The following is a 17,437-nucleotide window of genomic DNA, read 5'->3' on the forward strand; positions in this document are numbered from 1 at the left end:
ATGTTGGGGAAGTCCAGAACGAGGGGTCACAGTTTGTGGATAAAGGGGAAGCCTTTTAGGACCGAGATGAGGAAAAATTTCTTCACACAGAGAGTGGTGAATCTGTGGAATTCTCTGCCACAGGAAACAGTTGAGGCCAGTTCATTGGCTATATTTAAGAGGGAGTTAGATATGGCCCTTGTGGCTAAAGGGATCAGGGGGTATGGAGGGAAGGCAGGTACAGGGTTCTGAGTTGGATGATCAGCCATGATCATACTGAATGGCTGTGCAGGCTCGAAGGGCCAAATGGCCTACTCCTGCACCTATTTTCTATGTTTCTCCTTCAATGTGATGACCAGAATTGGAATCATTCTCAAGATCTGATCTAGTTAATGCTTTACCCAGCATTACCTCCCTTTCCTTGTTCTAGGCCTTGTTTTACAAAGGAAAACCAGCCAAGGTGCCTTCCTAACCACCTTAGCTGCCTGCCTTGCTAGCTTCAGGAATTTCACACGTTCATTCCATGTGCCACTGTACCTCAATGCCACTCACTATCCAGCCTCCTACTTCAGCTTGACAGCCTATTTAGATGCAACACTTCCATTCTCCATTTACACTTGTGTGCAAATAGTGATGTCTCCCTGCAGCCTAAACCATCAAACTCACTGCCAACTTTTTAAAAAAATCACCAAACTTTTAAAGTCATGTCAATATCTTTACTATATACTTCTCCAAACTGAATTCTATTTGCTACTGTGCCTTTTGCTGTTCAGTTCAACAATCTTTCACTCTTCTAATTCCTCTTCTTCTCTCAGCTAACACTTCTTTCCCTCTCTCAATCCTGTCCGAGAGCCCCATGACCAGACATGTTATCTTGCTGTAATCTTCCCACAATTACCCTTGCCCTTGTTTATTCACTACATTGAAACATTTTGTAAGAATACATCTATGCCCTGTGAATGTCCCTTGCAAAGCCAACATTAGTTGCTCATCTTAAGGTATCTCCGAACCGAAGAGACACATTCGAGGGTTTGGGATTACACGTAGGCCTAACAGTGAATATAGGAAATTGCCTTCCCCAGACATCTGTGATCCTTGACAGGTCTTTCAACAATCATATGCTTTCATGGTTACCGTTAACAAGATTAGATATTCTTTTTAATTACAGATTTTATTTAATTTCTTGAACTTAAATTTCCTAGTAGGATTCAAATTTGCGTCTTTAAATCAAATGTTCAGAACTCTGTCCACTTTTCCAATTACTTAATTATTAATCTACCATTCCCCTGTAAGGAACACCAAACTTCCCTGCCATTTAATTTTTGTATAATTTCATCCGTCTTGCTCACCAACTCCCAGGCTTCCATTGCTCACTTCTAATCTGCATTCAGTTTCCCACCCACAGCCATCACTTCCTCAACAACTAATGTTTTCCTATAAGAATGTTAGTCCCACACCTGCTGACTAATAATGTAATTTATACAGATCTCACCTCACTGACGACGGGTGCTGTCTAGTAATCTTCCCGTACCATCTTTCCTCTACTTTCGTTATCAATGTCCTAGACAATTTTAAGTCTCTTTCCCAGCTCGCTATGACATCATTCCCTAGTAACCGAGTAATGCTCAGCGGCAGAGAATGCAGAAGTGTATCAAAATGACTGCAGAGATGAGGGACTTGCAACAGAAACACTGGAAAAATTATCCTGGAACAGACGTGGTTGTGCGGACATCTGCAGGGGTATTCAAAATTTTGGGTATAGTAAATTTAAACCATTGCTGGAGTTTGGAGAATGTGTTGGTGCAGGGGAGGTAGTTTCAATAATGATATTCAAAAGGAAGCTGATCATCTAAAAAAAGGAGAGAATTTGCAGGAGTATGTGGAGAGCACAGCCCTGTGTGATTGCTTACACAGAGCTGTAACAGGTCTGACAAACCAAATGGTCTTCACCTTAGCTACATTGCTATTTTGTGACTGTACACATTTCCACAGAGTTCTCGGAGCACCTGATGACAACTTTGCAAATACTGATCAGCTCCACCAGGTCGTGACTTGAGCCTATCAAGCTGATCTGTATTGTTAACACTAGATTTTGTGTTGTTTGTGGAAAAACTGGTTTTACTCAATTCAGTACCTCGCTTTTGAATTTGGGGAATGAGTCTTGGTTGACAATGTGTGGTATAAGATATACTAGAGACACTCAGCAGGTTAGGCTCTATCTGTCATTGACCTCCTGAGTACTTCCAGAATTTTGTTTTTATTTGAGATGTCCAGCATCTGCAATTTTTGCTCTTTGGAGACATGGTATAAAGTTGGATTATTAAGAACGAATGTAATGCCACAGTGGAAAACACTTGAAGACCATACTAATGACTGAGGCCTTGTTATGGCAGATTATTTATATAGTTCCTATAATAGAATATTGAACACTACAGGAAGTACTTTTATTGGCTCAAAAGCTCTTTAGAACATCCTTTAGTTGAGATACTACAAAAAAAAAGGAAGCATTTTCCATGGTCTTTTAAACAATGTATTGCCTCTGTCTCCTTAGCAATGCAAACTTCATCTGTGTTAGAGGCCAAAGCCATTGTGCTAATGCTTTCCCATTCCAGCTTTCAGTAATCCCACACAATGAAATTCATTCACTCTTACCTTGGTTAAGGTCAACAAATAGAAATTGGTAACATTGGCTTCATGAGCGTGCTTTATGCGGTTTCTGCATTCTTCTTCGTCAATTAACTCACCGACATATTCGGTCACAAATTGCCCCTGCAGGGTAGAATGACAGATGTGTTTCTTAAGAACAGAAAAAGGTATCTCTGACCTTGTTTGAATGTCTACACAAAGCTTACCCTGCAGTAGGACATATCACTATTCAGTGGCACGTGCCTTTCATCTGCACACTATGACGAGACTGAAGAAAGCATGTTGCAAAAATCACCTTTTTAATGTCTACTTTAGTGCGGAGACCCCAGCCACGCACATCTGTCCTCACAAGTTCCGTTTCAGGGTACAATCGCTTGGTGAAGCACTGGTTCTGACACCTCTCTCCGGCTGGACAAACAGAGGGATGGCACTCATACATCAGAATTCGGTTCAAACATTCTGAGTCCAGGCCACAAGGGTTCTCATCAGTGGGTTTACAGTTGCACCGTGGGATTTCTGACAAGTCAGCAATGCGAATCTGCACTTTCCCAACCGGCTTGTTTGCCTGTTGTAAAAAGACATGAGGAAGTGGGACATTTTATTCACACAATTAAAGCATTTCAATTAATTTGCAGAAGTCTTATTTAAAATGAGCAATTAAAAGTTGAGACTCGCTCCGCTAAAATGTTTCAAATTGAAGGCAATTTTTTTTTGTTTATAGGATTTTTTTTTAAATTACAAGTTCAATGGAGTTCTGGGCCATGAAAACCAGGTGGCCTGTGCTGTATTTGATATTAGTCAGGGAACTACAACTGCAACAAACAAGTCTACCCATGGAAAAATATGGAAGTGGTGGAAGACAGGCAGGAGGCAAACGGGAGGTGTGTGGTGGATCGCAGAACAGAAGGCAGTGAAGTTTAATCAGGGAAGTGTCCAGCACCTGACCTTTGAAAGCTGAGAAATGACCAAGGTAAAATTCCAAAAAGCTGTAGCTGTTATTGCTTAAAAAGTATATTGAATTGTAAGGGCACATTCACTAAGTTACGGGTAAACATTTACCGTGTTGACAAAGTATTCTTGAGTCAGTTATTTTAATAGAATCATCAATCCTTTTGGATAAATAACAAACTACTATAGTGAAACCAACCAAACTTCATTTTCTTAAACTAGGGGTATGTCTCTTCACTTAATAGCTTTTGAGATCTATGGGATTATGCCCCCTTGTACTGGCCATTTCTGCCCTAAGAAAAAGGCTCTGGCTATCAATGCGATCTATACCTCTCATCCTCCTTTGCTCCAAAGAGAAAAGCCCTAGCTTGTTCAACCTATTTTCATAAAACTTGCACTCTAGTTAATGATTCTATTTCCAGGGTCACCATGGTATATGACTTGGAGAGAAACTGCAGGAGAAATGTCCCTGGGTACCCGTTTTCCCTTTTTTTTTTAAATTTGGTGATACAGTGTGCAGGTTTGGGAGATTTTTTGCGAGCTCAGGCAAGTCATTGCAACATTTGTAGCTGCTACACACTGCAAACACAGAGCTCTGGTGGTTGTGGAAGGAATTAATGTTTTAAGATTATTGAATGAATATCAGTCAGTTTACTGCATCCTGGATGGTGTTGTTGGAGCTCCACTCACCCAAGCGAATAGACAGTAATTCATTATGCTCTAGACTTGTGCCTTGCGGGATAGTAGAAAGACTTTGGGAGGCAAGTCAAGAGATTCCGTACCAAGTGACTTCTATTACAGCCCTACAACACATCGAGTTTCTGGTCAATGATGTCACCATTCTCCCTACCCCACTAAGGATGTTGAGGTGGGGTCTTAACAATTGTATTGACAGTGAACAGTGGGTAGGCGGTTAGATTTTCTCCTGATGGAGATGGTCACTTCCAGACACTCTCCATGTATACTTCCAGCAGTATGGTAACGCGCTTGGATGAAGCAGCTTCTACGCGGCCAAAGGTGTTACTGTCTTTTTTAAAACGTATGTGTTACGATTGCAAGATCCTGCTGGACATTAAGAACTTAAAATATTGCAGGTCTACCCATCAGGGAGTTGCTCATTGACGGAAAAACTGAAGGAGTTGGACGGTGCGGATCCTGCTGCTGCCTGCAGTGTGATGGCAGTGGGCAATCAAAAAGACAGTGATTGTCTTAGTCGCTTTTCTGGTAATCACAAGACCCTGATGAACATTGGTAATGTAGAATGCTGTAACTTCGATTCACTGCTTTATTGGCAAGTGGCAGGGAAGTTGCGTGGCCTTGGTCATAGTCAACTAGGCATCAAGCCACCCAGGAGTGTGTTCTGACAGAATGCCGGAGATAGTGTGGTCTGGTGTCCATGCTGGAGGTGGTGCTGCCCTCTAGTGTTTGATTGGCAGAAGTCAAGATGTATTGTGTTTGACTGGATACTTCTGCAACATTCACGGACTCTGACTTGGACTTGTTTTTGAGAGACTGCATTTTACTGCTGTCTTTTATGTGCTGTGTGCCTTGCACTGTGAGTTACTGCTGGTACTGTCTTTTGCACCTTGGACCTGGAATAGCGCTGTTTCCTTTGGCTTCATTTACGGGTATTCATGTATGGTCGAATAACTTGAACTTAAAATGTTAGATACCCATGCTTGAATGCCCCAAACCCATGCGTGGACTGCTGGGATTCATTTGCTGGGATGCTGTAAATTAATTTCAATATAATTTAATTATCAATGAATATTCCCACTTCTGACCTTATGATAGAAACCAAGTCATTGATAACAGAACTGACGATGGTTGGATCTTGGAATACTCCCTCAGTGTCCTGGAACTGGGATGATTGATCTCAAATAATACATCTTCCTTTGTACAGGTTCTGCTACAACCATCAAAAACCCCTGTAAGCAATTTACTTTCAATCTTACCAGGGTTCCTTTGAGCGTGATACCAAGGCTATCAAACAAAAGGTGACATCAAAATACTTTCATATTAGGGCAGATGACCACAGTCTAGACACTGGCGGCTTTTAAAGAGTGCTAAAGGAGGTGAGAGATAAGCCAGGCTGGTGTTCAGGGATAGAATTTCAAATACAAGAGGGAATTGAGGTCTACGCCAGGTAAGGATTCCAAGACTATGCTAGTAATTTTAAAATAAAAGTACACCTCACTGCAGCCTGTTCAGATGGTAAGCAAAGCGTCAATGGGCAAACCAGTCTAGCAGCAAGTTGTGACAAAAGAAGCAGTGTTTTGGGTAAGTTGAGTGCGCAAAACAAAGAGGGTAATACTGGAATTATGGAATCAATGCCACGCTGCTGGTCAGTTTGACTTTAACTCTGAGTCACCACACTTACTTTAATAAATTTAAATACTGGTGGCTTTTTTTCGTTGCGTTCATTCTCTAGTGCTTCCTTGCTCTCTTTGAGTGCTTTCAGCTCTTGGAATCGTTTTGCAGCTTCTTCCAGTGCTAGGAGTGAAGGCAAGTGATATTTTTAAATTGGGATCAACTCACTTCCCCATTCTATATTGAGCCATTAAAGAATGCAGACTTAGAGGCAATGAACTACCCAATTCAAAGAATAGCTATCAAGAGTTCAGTAACTATAAAGCAGTATTCTCAACTAGAAAACACACTTAATATTCAAAGGGCATGTCAGCTCCTCTCCTCAACCGAACAGGATGAAAAGCATCAAGAGCTATCTGCTTCCCTCACAGAACTAGGGCACCAAGATAACATAGCAATTAGTGGTTCCTATTACAGCTCGTGGTGGAGTTCAGAGTGTCATCTGTAAGGAGTTTGTACGTTCACCCCTGCATGGGTTTCCTCTGGGTGCTCCAGTTCCCCCCCACCCCACACAGTCCAAAGACATACCAGTTAGTAGGTTAATTGGTCATTGTAAAGTGTCCTGTGATCAGGCTAGGGTTAAATAGGTGGGATGCTGGGTGGCGAGGTTCATTGGGCTGGATGGGCCTGTTCCAAACTTATCTCTAAACTAAATTAAAATAAATCTGAAGTCAGGTTCCAGAAGCTGTGTGGAAGCCTTTAAATTGGAGTGTTCCATCACCTTACGGCAAGGGCTGGGTAATATAAAGCAATATAAAGAGGCAAAAGTTTTACTTAGGATCACAGCATCTTGGAAAATCTCACCTTACACCAACGACTTTTACCTTTTTTGAAAATTTCATTAATACCACCAGCTCGCCCATCTGACACATTGCCTTTGTCGCCTTCTAAGTAAGGAAAAACTCTGCCCTGATGCACCCAATAATAATCATTTGATCCAAAGAAACGCACAGGGAATTCTCCGATGTGATGCTTCATTGCCTGAATGTTAGCTGGCACAGATTTGGGATTACAGATCTCAGCTGGCCACCACCTGAAGAAAAGAATCATGATAAGGATAGGTGCCAAACAGTTTACCACATCACACACAGACAAGTCTGTGTTGCACTGACTTCTACCCCACGAATAAAGACATCAATAAACCATAGTAGAAATTTTCTGTAACTATTAATGCATGTCACTTACCCAAGTTGGAATGAAGCTTTCAAGAAAACGGAGACTGTACCTTGGATTTGACCATCAAGATGAAGCAGCCACACTGCTGCCACGGGTTGAATTGAATCTTAAGATCTAGCAAAAATACTTTCCCACAAAATACTTCCTCAAAAGAACACTTCACTTCTCATTTTCTTATTACAGAGGAGGCCATGCAGTCCATCAAGTCTGTACCAGGACTCAGAAAAACCCTATCGGTCTCAATCCTCCACCTACTTTGATGCAACGTAATCATTTTCGCATGCCCTTTAACTCCCCAGGCTATTCTCTACCATCCACATAGACACTAGGGGAAATTTAAGATGAACCCATTAGCGTGCCTTTGCAAAATGTGAGGCAATGGGAGCCCATGAGACAAACCATGCAGTTACAGAGAGGACATGCAAATTCCATGCTGAAAGCACTGAACTGAACACAGGTCACTGAGTTTCATCCCAATCATGATCATGCCATTTTCATCTCTGCAGTTCATTACTGCCAAAGTTATCTCTGACCAGTTCCCTCACCAACATACTCTGTTTCACTTCCCCCAGCTTGTGGCCCTGGAGTGAAGTCATATCTGAAATCATTTTCCATTTTTCAATTGTTCCCAACTTTGGCCCTGCGCTTGACTCAACTTTTGTTGCTTCTGATTTAGATTCACAAGGCACGGAAACAGCCCCTTCACCCAACTCATCAACAGCAATCAAGATGCTTATCTAAACTAACCCTAACATGTCTGTCCCATCTCCCTCCAAACACTTCCTAGAACAGTACAGCACAGGAAAAAGGCCCTTCAGACCACAATGCTGTGCCCAATTAGTAATCAAATGGCCAACTAAACTAATTCCTTTGGCCATATCCTTCCACTTCCCTCACATTCATGTGCCTATCCAAACATATCTTAAACATTCTGATGTATCTGCCTCTACCACCACCCCTGCCAGTGCATTCCAGGCACCCACCACTCTGTACAGTAAAACTTGCCCCTCAGATCTCCTTTGAACTTACTTTTTCTCACCTGAAATGCATGCCCTCAGGTATTAGACATTTCAACCTTGGGAAAAGATGCTGTCTATGTATTCTATCTATGCTTGCCCTCAATCCAGGCAGCATCTTTTGCACCCTCTCCAAAGGCTCAACATCCTTCTTATAATAGGGCAACCAGAACCGCCAGAACTGTATGCAATACTCCATATGTGGCTTAATTAGTTATATAAAGCTGCAATACAATTTCCTGACTTTTGAACTTAAATGCTTTGACTAATAAAAGTAAACATGCCATTTGCCTTCTTAATCATCCTATCAGCTGTTCAGTCACTTTCAGGTGATGTGAACTTGGACCCCACGATCCGCTTGCTCATCAATAATACCATGCTGGTAACAGTGTACTGTTTCTTTACATTTGACCTACCACTGTGCAACACTTCACATTTGGATGGATTAAACTCCATCTGCCATTTCTTTGCTCATACCTGCAACTGATCTATGTCCCACTGTATTCTTTGCCAGTCTTCTACGCCAATCTTCTACTCATCTGCAAGCTTACTAACCCACCCATCTGCATTTTCATCCGGGTCCTTCATATACATAACAAACAGCAGCGGTCCCAGTACCAATCCCTACAGGTCACCACTAATCACAGACTAGAATAACAGGCTAAAACAAGTCCCTTCGACAACTACCCTTTGTCTTATATAGGCAAGCCAGCTCTGAATCCAAATAGCCAATTCACCATGGGCCACGTACATCTTAATCTTCTGGATGAGCCTCCCATGAGGGACCTTCTCAAATGCCTTACTAAAATCAATGTAGACAACATGCACAGCTCTACCTTCATCAATACCATTCATCAAAGAAAACTCAAATTAGTAAGACATGACTTGCTCCTGTACAAAGCCATGCTGGCTCTCCCTAATTTGGCCATTTTTTCCCCAAATGTCCATAAATCTTATCCCTCTAAATTCTCTCCAGTAACTTCCCAGCTACAATAGCAGGAGCAGGTGTTTTATTAAGTACTCCCAATTTTTCACACAAAGTCGCAAAGTGTGAAAACATATGTACAGTGAGGAACAATATAACATTATATCCTTACAGATACACAATATAATATTTATACAGATCAGTATCAGTACTTACACCTTCCTCAAATTAGCTCACAAGCACCTACCACAATTAGCATCCACCTCCAACCATCCCTGGGGAATGCACTGAGGCCCATTTGTACCTTTAGACCCACCCACTAGCATATACTGACGAAAGGCAATTAATACACAAGAGAATTATCTACTACACAATACATGTACAAGTCAATTTCTAAACATATTCTAAACCATCACATAATGCCTTTTGTATTTATTTATCACCTTTCATACATTTTAATTATTAATTCTTCCCCCACCCTAACTCCTTGGTATGTTCCTTCTGTACACTGCACACGCGCAGTTTCACTCCAGCATGAACAACACCAGCTCGGAAGCAGCGCCTCGGTTTTGCCAAGATGTACCCGGAACCGCAAAAACCACAAACAAATGAACAAACAGACCAACAGAGCACTTGACAAATAATAATAAACATTTATGTACTAACTGTTATTCCCTGTATGTGCGTATTATGGCAAGTACATATACATGATGTGAATGTATATGTTCACCTGTGTACAATGTATGGAAACTGCTTTCGATGCTATGGGTGTGCATCCCCAACACCGTCCAACAAAATATAGTACCAAGCGGTTATTTGAATGTAAAAAGGGAAGAGAATGTTAATTCAAGGTTATGAAATTATTCCAATGCTGCACAAGGCCAGTGAAGAGCCCTCTGTCACAGTGGCCTTGCCCTCTCTCTAGTTATCTTCTTGCTCTTGTTATACTGCATAGAATACCCTGGGATTCTCTTTAATCCTACTTGCCAAAGATGTTTCACAGACATTCCTGACCTTCCTAATTCTCTTGAGTTGTTTTTTGCTTCCTTATAATCCTCAAGGGCTCTGTTTGATTCTAGCTTCCTAAGCTTTCCATATTTTCTGTTTTTTTCCTTGACTAATTACCTCTCGCAACATCCAAGGTTCATTTACCTTGCCATCTTTATCATTCCTTCTGACTGGAACATACCAGCCCTGTACTCTGTGCAGTTGGTACTTAAACGCTTTCCACGCGTCAGATGTGACTTGCCCAGTAACAACTGTTCCTAATTAATTCTCCCTAGTTCCTGCCTAATGCTCACGTAATTTGCCCTGCTCCAATTTAATACTTCCCCGCAAGGTCCACACCCATCTTTATCTTTCGCTATCTTAAAACTTCAGGAGTTGTGGTCACTGTTCCCTAACTGCTCACCTATTGAAAGGTCGGTCACTTGGCCAGGCTCATTAACCAACACCAGGTCCACTACAGCCCCTCCTTTTGTTGGACCATCTACATCTTGATTCAAGAAACCTTCCTGGATGCACCTGTCAAATTCTGCCCCATCTAGACCTCTTGCGTTAAGGTGGTCCCAGATGAAGTTAGGGAAGTTGAAGTCCCCCATGACAACAAACCTATTATTTTTACTGCAATCCCACAGTGACTGGACCATTTCTATTTTTTAGTTCTGCTCATATAAACTCAGTGGGCGAGCCCTCCATTATATCACCTCTGAGTGTAGCTGTGATATCGTCCCTGATTAATAGCGTGCCTGCCGAGGAGAAGAGGAGATGCAGGAAGCTCCTACTACCCAAACGCCCGCTTCCCAGCTGCTCCCGTGTCCCTACTGCTCCAGATCCACAATTGGCCTCTACAGTCAGCGGTCGTGCTGTTGCACCCCTCAAATCTTTCCTCTCTCATCTTAAACTCATGGCCTCTAGATCTACAGTTTCCTCCTCCGGGAACAAGACTGTGACCATCCACCTTATCTATGTCCTACATAATTGGAGCGATGGAGGATGAGAGGTGTACAAGATCATGAGAGGCATTGATCGTGTGGATAGTCAGAGGCTTTTTCCCCAGGGCTGAAATGGCTAGCACGAGAGGGCACAGTTTTAAGGTGCTTGGCAGCAGGTACAGAGGAGATGTTAGGGGTAAGTTTTTTTTTTAATAAACGCAGACAGTGGTGAGTGCATGGAAAGGGCTGCCAGCGGCGGTGGAGGTGAAAATGATAGGATCTTTTAAGAGACTCCTGGATAGGTACATGGAGCTTAAGAAAAAATAGAGGGCTACGGGTGAGCCTAGGTAGTTCTAAGGTAAGGACATGTTCAGCACAGCTTTGTGGGCCGAAGGGCCTGTATTGTGCTGTAGGTTTTCTAGTTTCTATCATTTTAAAAATCAATACAAAGTTAACCGTCAGCCTCCTTTGCTCAAACAAAAAAAATCAAAAACCTATTGCAGCCTAGCCAATCTCTCCTTATAACTCAAGCCGTTTCATCCAGGCAACATACTCGTTGAGTCTCTTCTGTGCCCTCTTAGCTTAATTGCATCGTTCCTATTGTGTGGTGACCAACATACCAATGCTTTGTTCAACTGTAACATGTGCCAACTCTTATGCTCACTGCCATAGCCAATAAAGGGAAGCATTTTTTATTCACCTCATCTACCGATGTTGCCATCTTCAGAGAACAATGTACTTGCAACCCCGAGGCCACCCTGCTCAACAATACTCGCTAGGGCTCTGACATTCACTGTGGATGTCCTGTCCTGGTTTAACTTCCTAAAATGTAATACTTCATTCTGGTCTGAGTTAAATACCTGCCATTCCCTTACTCATTTTCACAGTTGATCTAGATCAATATCTACAGAACCTCGTATAACCTTGAACAACTTTCTTTACTGTTCATCACACCACCAATTCTGGTGTCATCTGCAAACTTTGAACCAAAAAAAGTTGATGGAATTGTTGAATATTGTGGTTTTAAAAAACGTTAAGACTGTATTTTAAATGTCGATTGGTAGGATGTCCCAAGACCTATAGTCAGAAGTTACATTTGCAGTTTTTGTGGAACTATATTGGTGCTGTTGGATAAAACGTCTTTGTTAGTGGAAGCTTGCAATGGCTAGAAAGTAAAACAACACCAAATAAGGAAAAGGTTAGCAATTATTTTAATCAAAGGAAATGTTAGAAAGGATCATGAATTGGAATTAGTGTCTTAATTGCTCAATGAAGACGCTGTCACACAAGTTCCTATGCTATTAACTTTGGGTGGGTGGGTGGGTGTGTGTGTGTGAGAGAGACAGAGCACCTTTGAACTTTATCATTAATCAGTATTAAATCAATGATACAGTACCCCCAAATAGGGTGCAAAGTGTGTCACTAATGGTACCGAAGAGTAGGTACTGAGTCAAAATGGGTGAAATTACAAGAAGCGGTGAAAGGTTTGGTTAGTGTTGAGTATTAAGCAGAGAAGATGGAAAAGCATCTTCAGTAGTGGTGAGGATTGTGCCTATGATAGAGCTGGCTCTGTCTACAACCCTCTACAGCCTGTTTCAGTCCTGTGCACTGGTGATGTAACCAGTCAGAATGTTCTCACCGTACATCTGTAGAAATTTGCCAGAGTCTTTGCTGACATACCAAATCTCCTCAAACTCTTAATGAAGTACAACTGTTGGGGTGTCTCCTTCATGATTCCATCAATGTGCTAGGCCCAAGACTGATCATCTGAGATGCTGATGCTAAGGAACTTGAAGTGCATGCCCTTTTCACTGTTGACTCCTCACTGAGGACTGGCCATTGCAAGCTTCCACTAACAAAGATATTTTATCCAACAGCACCAATATAGTTCCACAAAAACTGCAAATGTAACCTCTGACTATAGGCCTTGGGACATCCTACCAATTGACATTTAAAATACAGTCTTAACGTTTTTTAAAACCACAATATTCAACAATTCCATCAACTTTTTTTTGGTTCAAAAATATACATCAACAATTTTGGAAAACATTTGGAATTCAATTCTGAAACCAAGTTACATTACAGGAAGGCGGAGGCAGAGGCAGAGCAAAGTTAAGATGGCGCTAAATGGCGACTCTTTTGCTTGCATTTTCGGAAACTGCTCTATTTCCATCTTTAATATCTTTATTTTTCCCTTTCAGGGTTCTTCTGAAGATCCTGACCTGGAGTTATACGCTGACTTCCGTTCTTTGCGGGAATGGAACACATTCGCGGGGTTTCAGGACTGGCCATTGTTCGGCACGTCAACGGTTTGGCCTGAAAGTCCAGCTCGGATTTGGAAGCCTAGATCTCAGGGCTCTAGAGACAGGCAGATCGAGGGCCGGTGTCATGGCAAGAGACCCGTGTGTTGTCGGGGGAGTCAGAAAATCTATTGCTGTGTGCCCGAAGACCCGGGATCTTTGCGATCTTCAGGCACAGAGCTCGAAAAAAAGCCACATAATGGACTTTTAACATCATAAACCAGCCAGTTGTTTGTTATGTCTCCCGGCTCACTGGGAAAATGGAGACACCTCCTTTCAGAGAGAAAGAGAGAGAAAACCTGTGGTATATTGAATGCTGGGTGAAATGCGAAGTCTTTGGGTTAACTGCAAGTCTGTGCCTTTGCTGTTGCTTTGCTCACGCTTGAGTGCTTGGTGGCGGTGCCAATGCTGGCTTTTCTTTTGCCGGTGGGGGGAGGGGGGCATCGTTGCTTGCTGCCACTTACACGTGGGAGGGAGGGGAGCTGGGGTGACTTTGGGGTTCTTGCGTTTAACTGTCATTTATTCTTTGGGGCACTTCTCTGTTTTCATGGTTGTTTGCAAAGAAAAAGCAGTTCAGGATGTATATTGTATACATTCCCCGACATTAAATTTGACCTTTGAACTAAAACAAACTGAATGCTAAAAACAAACTTAAACAGAAAATACAGCCAGTCAGGCAGCATCAATGGATGGAGAAATGGTTGATTTGTTGGGTCAGGAACCCTTCATTGGAATCTTTCAATATTAAAATTAGTTAAAGCAATTTTTTTCTGCCAAAAAGGCGTAATCTAAATTTAAAAACAAATAATTGCAGATATTGATAATATTATGAGTGTTCAATATAAGCTCTTAATTGTTTTCATCAATTAATTTTATCATCTGTATGACTGAATTATAGATACAGGAAAAAAATTAGCCAGTGAGAAAAAAAGCTTAAGACTACAGGACTGATCAATCAAACGGAATTCACTCTAGATGAGCACAAGGTAATGAATTGAAAGATTTATTAACCTCCCCCCCCCCCCACAACAACAGGGACAACAGGGAATTGAAACCTATTGCATGCTAGGGTAACAGGATGAAAAGCTTAGATGTAGATGCTAGGGTAACAGGATGAAAAGCTTAGATGTACCATAACCACTGGGAATCAAGAGTTGGATAGTGAGGATAAAATGGATAGTTCATCTATCATGGATATAATGGGCTGAATAGCCTTCTTCTGTGGCAGATATGACTATCCATGAACCTATACTTTAAACATTTTCTTGGACTCTCCATATACTTATCAGAATTTTAGTTTGTTCAATGTGATCTATTCCTGTCATCTAAAGTTCAATATGCAACCCAAACCCACACATAACCCCAAAAAAAATTAATCCAGAACAACCTTCTTTTCCTAATTGACTTTAATTAGCTATGCTGCTTTTTCCAATTCAATTACCAACCCTGAAATGAAACTGCAACTCTGAAACAGATGTCAAACGATTGAACAAGTGTCACTTTCGCTGATTTCAGTCCATTAATTTATACTCTAATCAAATTTCAGCCCAACAGCTGCTTTAACTATTGCAAAATAGCTTCTGGCCCAATGCCACATCCTCCTTTACAACATGAATTATTAAGGACTTATGATATTAACTTACCTGTAGATGCCCAGCTTGACCCAGACTATTTCTTTATACCGTGATTTCTTGCCAGCTTTACAATCGTTGCAATACCAGTTTCCTTCTGGCATCTCAATATTCAGGCATTCAGGATGGAAAGAAGCTGGACAGGACTCACAGCATAATAGGCGGCCACCTTGATGCACAAAGAATTTTGTTTAGTTATTGCGTAAAATTGCACAATTTTTGCATTATGCGGCTTCTAATGGTGCTCATTGTTTTCCAGTTATAAGCTGCACTGCAGAAGTCATCAGTGATTGCTCTTGTAAAACTTAGTCTTAAAAAGAATTGGACTGGTTTATAAAAAAGATCCCAAACTGGAACTCTAAAGGCTCCATACATGTTTATTGAAGCCATGTCTTGTAAGAACCACCTTTTCATCGAGTTTGAAATCACAGTGAAATACAATTCCTCATTTCAGAACAAGATGAGGAACAAAAGGTACAGTTTTTCACTCAATTAAGCACAACTTGTGATAGAAAATTAGGATCACAAATTGAAATTGAACACATATGAAAATTAGCCCTGTTACTTCTAACAACATTGATTTATTTAAAATAATAATTTAAAGCAACTATTGCCAGTTACTTTTCTGTGTAAGATATATAAATGCTAACCTGGTGACGAAATCTGTTCTTATTAGCCTGCGAGAACCAAAACTCACTCTGGTGAAGAAACAGTGCTTTGTGTATCAGCTACAGTTCAGAGTACCAGCAACAGTGGTCACTTCTGATCCCCAAAAAGCACGTTTCTCATTCAGTTCTCAACTGAAGCTATATGGCTGAAGAACTTATCACTGTAAAGATTTGGTAACTGCTAAAGTGACAAATGTTCCTCATCTAACCTGATCCAGATATACAACTAAGCACAGGAGAAATTCTAAGGAAACATTTAGCAAAAAGGAATTTTAAAAAAAAAAATTGCTGTTAATTTTCCTGGATTTCAAAATGGTCAACAACAAAAACTCCCAACTGCTGCTGTGGATCTCAAAAACGCAAAATACGTAAACAGCATCAATGAGATCAGCGCTGACCAGACCACATCAATTGATGGTTTCCAGGGAATAATTAAGATGATGATGACCAGGGCCAGCTTGTCCTGCAGAAATGCACATACTTTTAGTATAAACACAACCGTCGCTGGAAAATCTGTTCCAGGGATGCAATCTCTTCCCCCCAAAAAAAAAAGCATGTGGAGATGAGAGCAAGTGGAAATGAATGAGAGCACAAATGGATTAACAAATACTGCAATGACTACATAAAGCATGCTCGAGAATTTTCATTTCTGGGAACACCTCCTTCCTTGGAGAAGAAAAACAAAAGCACCTTTCTGGGCTTTCAATGCTTATATCAAGTCATGTGCAGTTAATGCCAGAACAGCTCTCAGCTGATGGAGAGAAGGGAAAAGGGGTAGGAATTGACTTTTGACTGTCACATGCTTTGTGTTATCGGCCAAGACAAATTTCTGCACCAAGTATCCTTTTTGTTTTAAAAGGGGAGCCTCAACAGCAAAGAAAGTTTTCTCTTCAATAATTCTACAAAACATTTGCCAACAACTCAACTTGTCCACCTAACACATTAAAGCACGAATGCACTATTTTCAGTTAGCTGGAAGGATAGGAGGAGTAAAGCAGAAACTTGATTAAAACAATAAGCAGGTTAACATCGCTGACCTTTGAAGGTAGCGTGTCTGCAAAACCCCATTCATGCTAAACAAGTCGGGCTCAAAATAATCACAAGTCATCTACACCAAAATGTAATTAGGCAGAACAGATACATAGTGAAATTGCAAAACCTGATTAAATAAAAAACAGAACACTATAAGAAGCAAGCAGGTCCAGCATTATCTATGGAGGCAAAGCATGTACATCAATGTTTTGGTTTGAGGCCTTGCATCAGGTCATGATGCTGCTTGATCTACCGAGTTCTTCCAGAAATCTGTTTTCTGTTCCAGTGTCTTCAATCCTTCAGCTTCACAGCAAGACCAAATAAATTCATTTTAAAAAGGAGTTGCCTGCAAGATTATCAGAACTAAATAAGGGTGTTTGGGTTTTAATAAAGTTAACTGAGCCGAATGTTTTGTATTTATGTATGTAGAGACTCAGGAGTAAAAGGAAAAAATAAATCACAGCTCAATCCTGCTAAGTATACATAGATCTGAAAACTTTAAATGTTAAAAGGCCCAATGCAGATCATGCACTTCCTATCCTCACCATCAGAAAATGGGTTTTCATGAGGCAGAATCAGACAGCATCAGTCTATCAGGATGCTATTCAGTGTTACAAAACTGCTCAAAAGAATGGATGGGATAGTCAAGACAGATCCAAGCATTATCAGGCATGTCACAATTTCTAGCAAGAAGCATTAAAAGGACCAAAAAATAAGGCCAGTTCTTCCTCAACTCCAACTAAAAAGTTCAAGGAGCAACTGCATTTTACCTGCACCCATTCCGTACTAGATCAGCTGGCTTGGATCAGACT

At 41.1% G+C, this 17,437-nt stretch overlaps 1 protein-coding gene across 5 annotated transcripts in view; it reads right to left on the reverse strand.

Annotated features, from left to right (window-relative positions):
• The window catches only part of nsd3 (nuclear receptor binding SET domain protein 3), a 98,748-nt gene that overhangs the window by 16,834 nt on the left and 64,477 nt on the right, over positions 1-17,437 (reverse strand). For all 5 annotated transcript variants that reach the window (XM_063056893.1, XM_063056895.1, XM_063056897.1 and 2 more), the window contains 5 exons: positions 14,938-15,094; positions 6,768-6,976; positions 5,954-6,066; positions 2,921-3,190; positions 2,632-2,748 (listed from right to left, as the gene is read on the reverse strand). In XM_063056893.1, the coding sequence (XP_062912963.1) occupies positions 2,632-2,748; positions 2,921-3,190; positions 5,954-6,066; positions 6,768-6,976; positions 14,938-15,094 (866 nt within the window). The remainder of the gene's footprint in view (positions 1-2,631; positions 2,749-2,920; positions 3,191-5,953; positions 6,067-6,767; positions 6,977-14,937; positions 15,095-17,437) is intronic.

This window comes from Mobula hypostoma, chromosome 8, assembly GCF_963921235.1.
Source record: "Mobula hypostoma chromosome 8, sMobHyp1.1, whole genome shotgun sequence".
Taxonomy (NCBI): Eukaryota; Metazoa; Chordata; class Chondrichthyes; order Myliobatiformes; family Myliobatidae; genus Mobula; species Mobula hypostoma.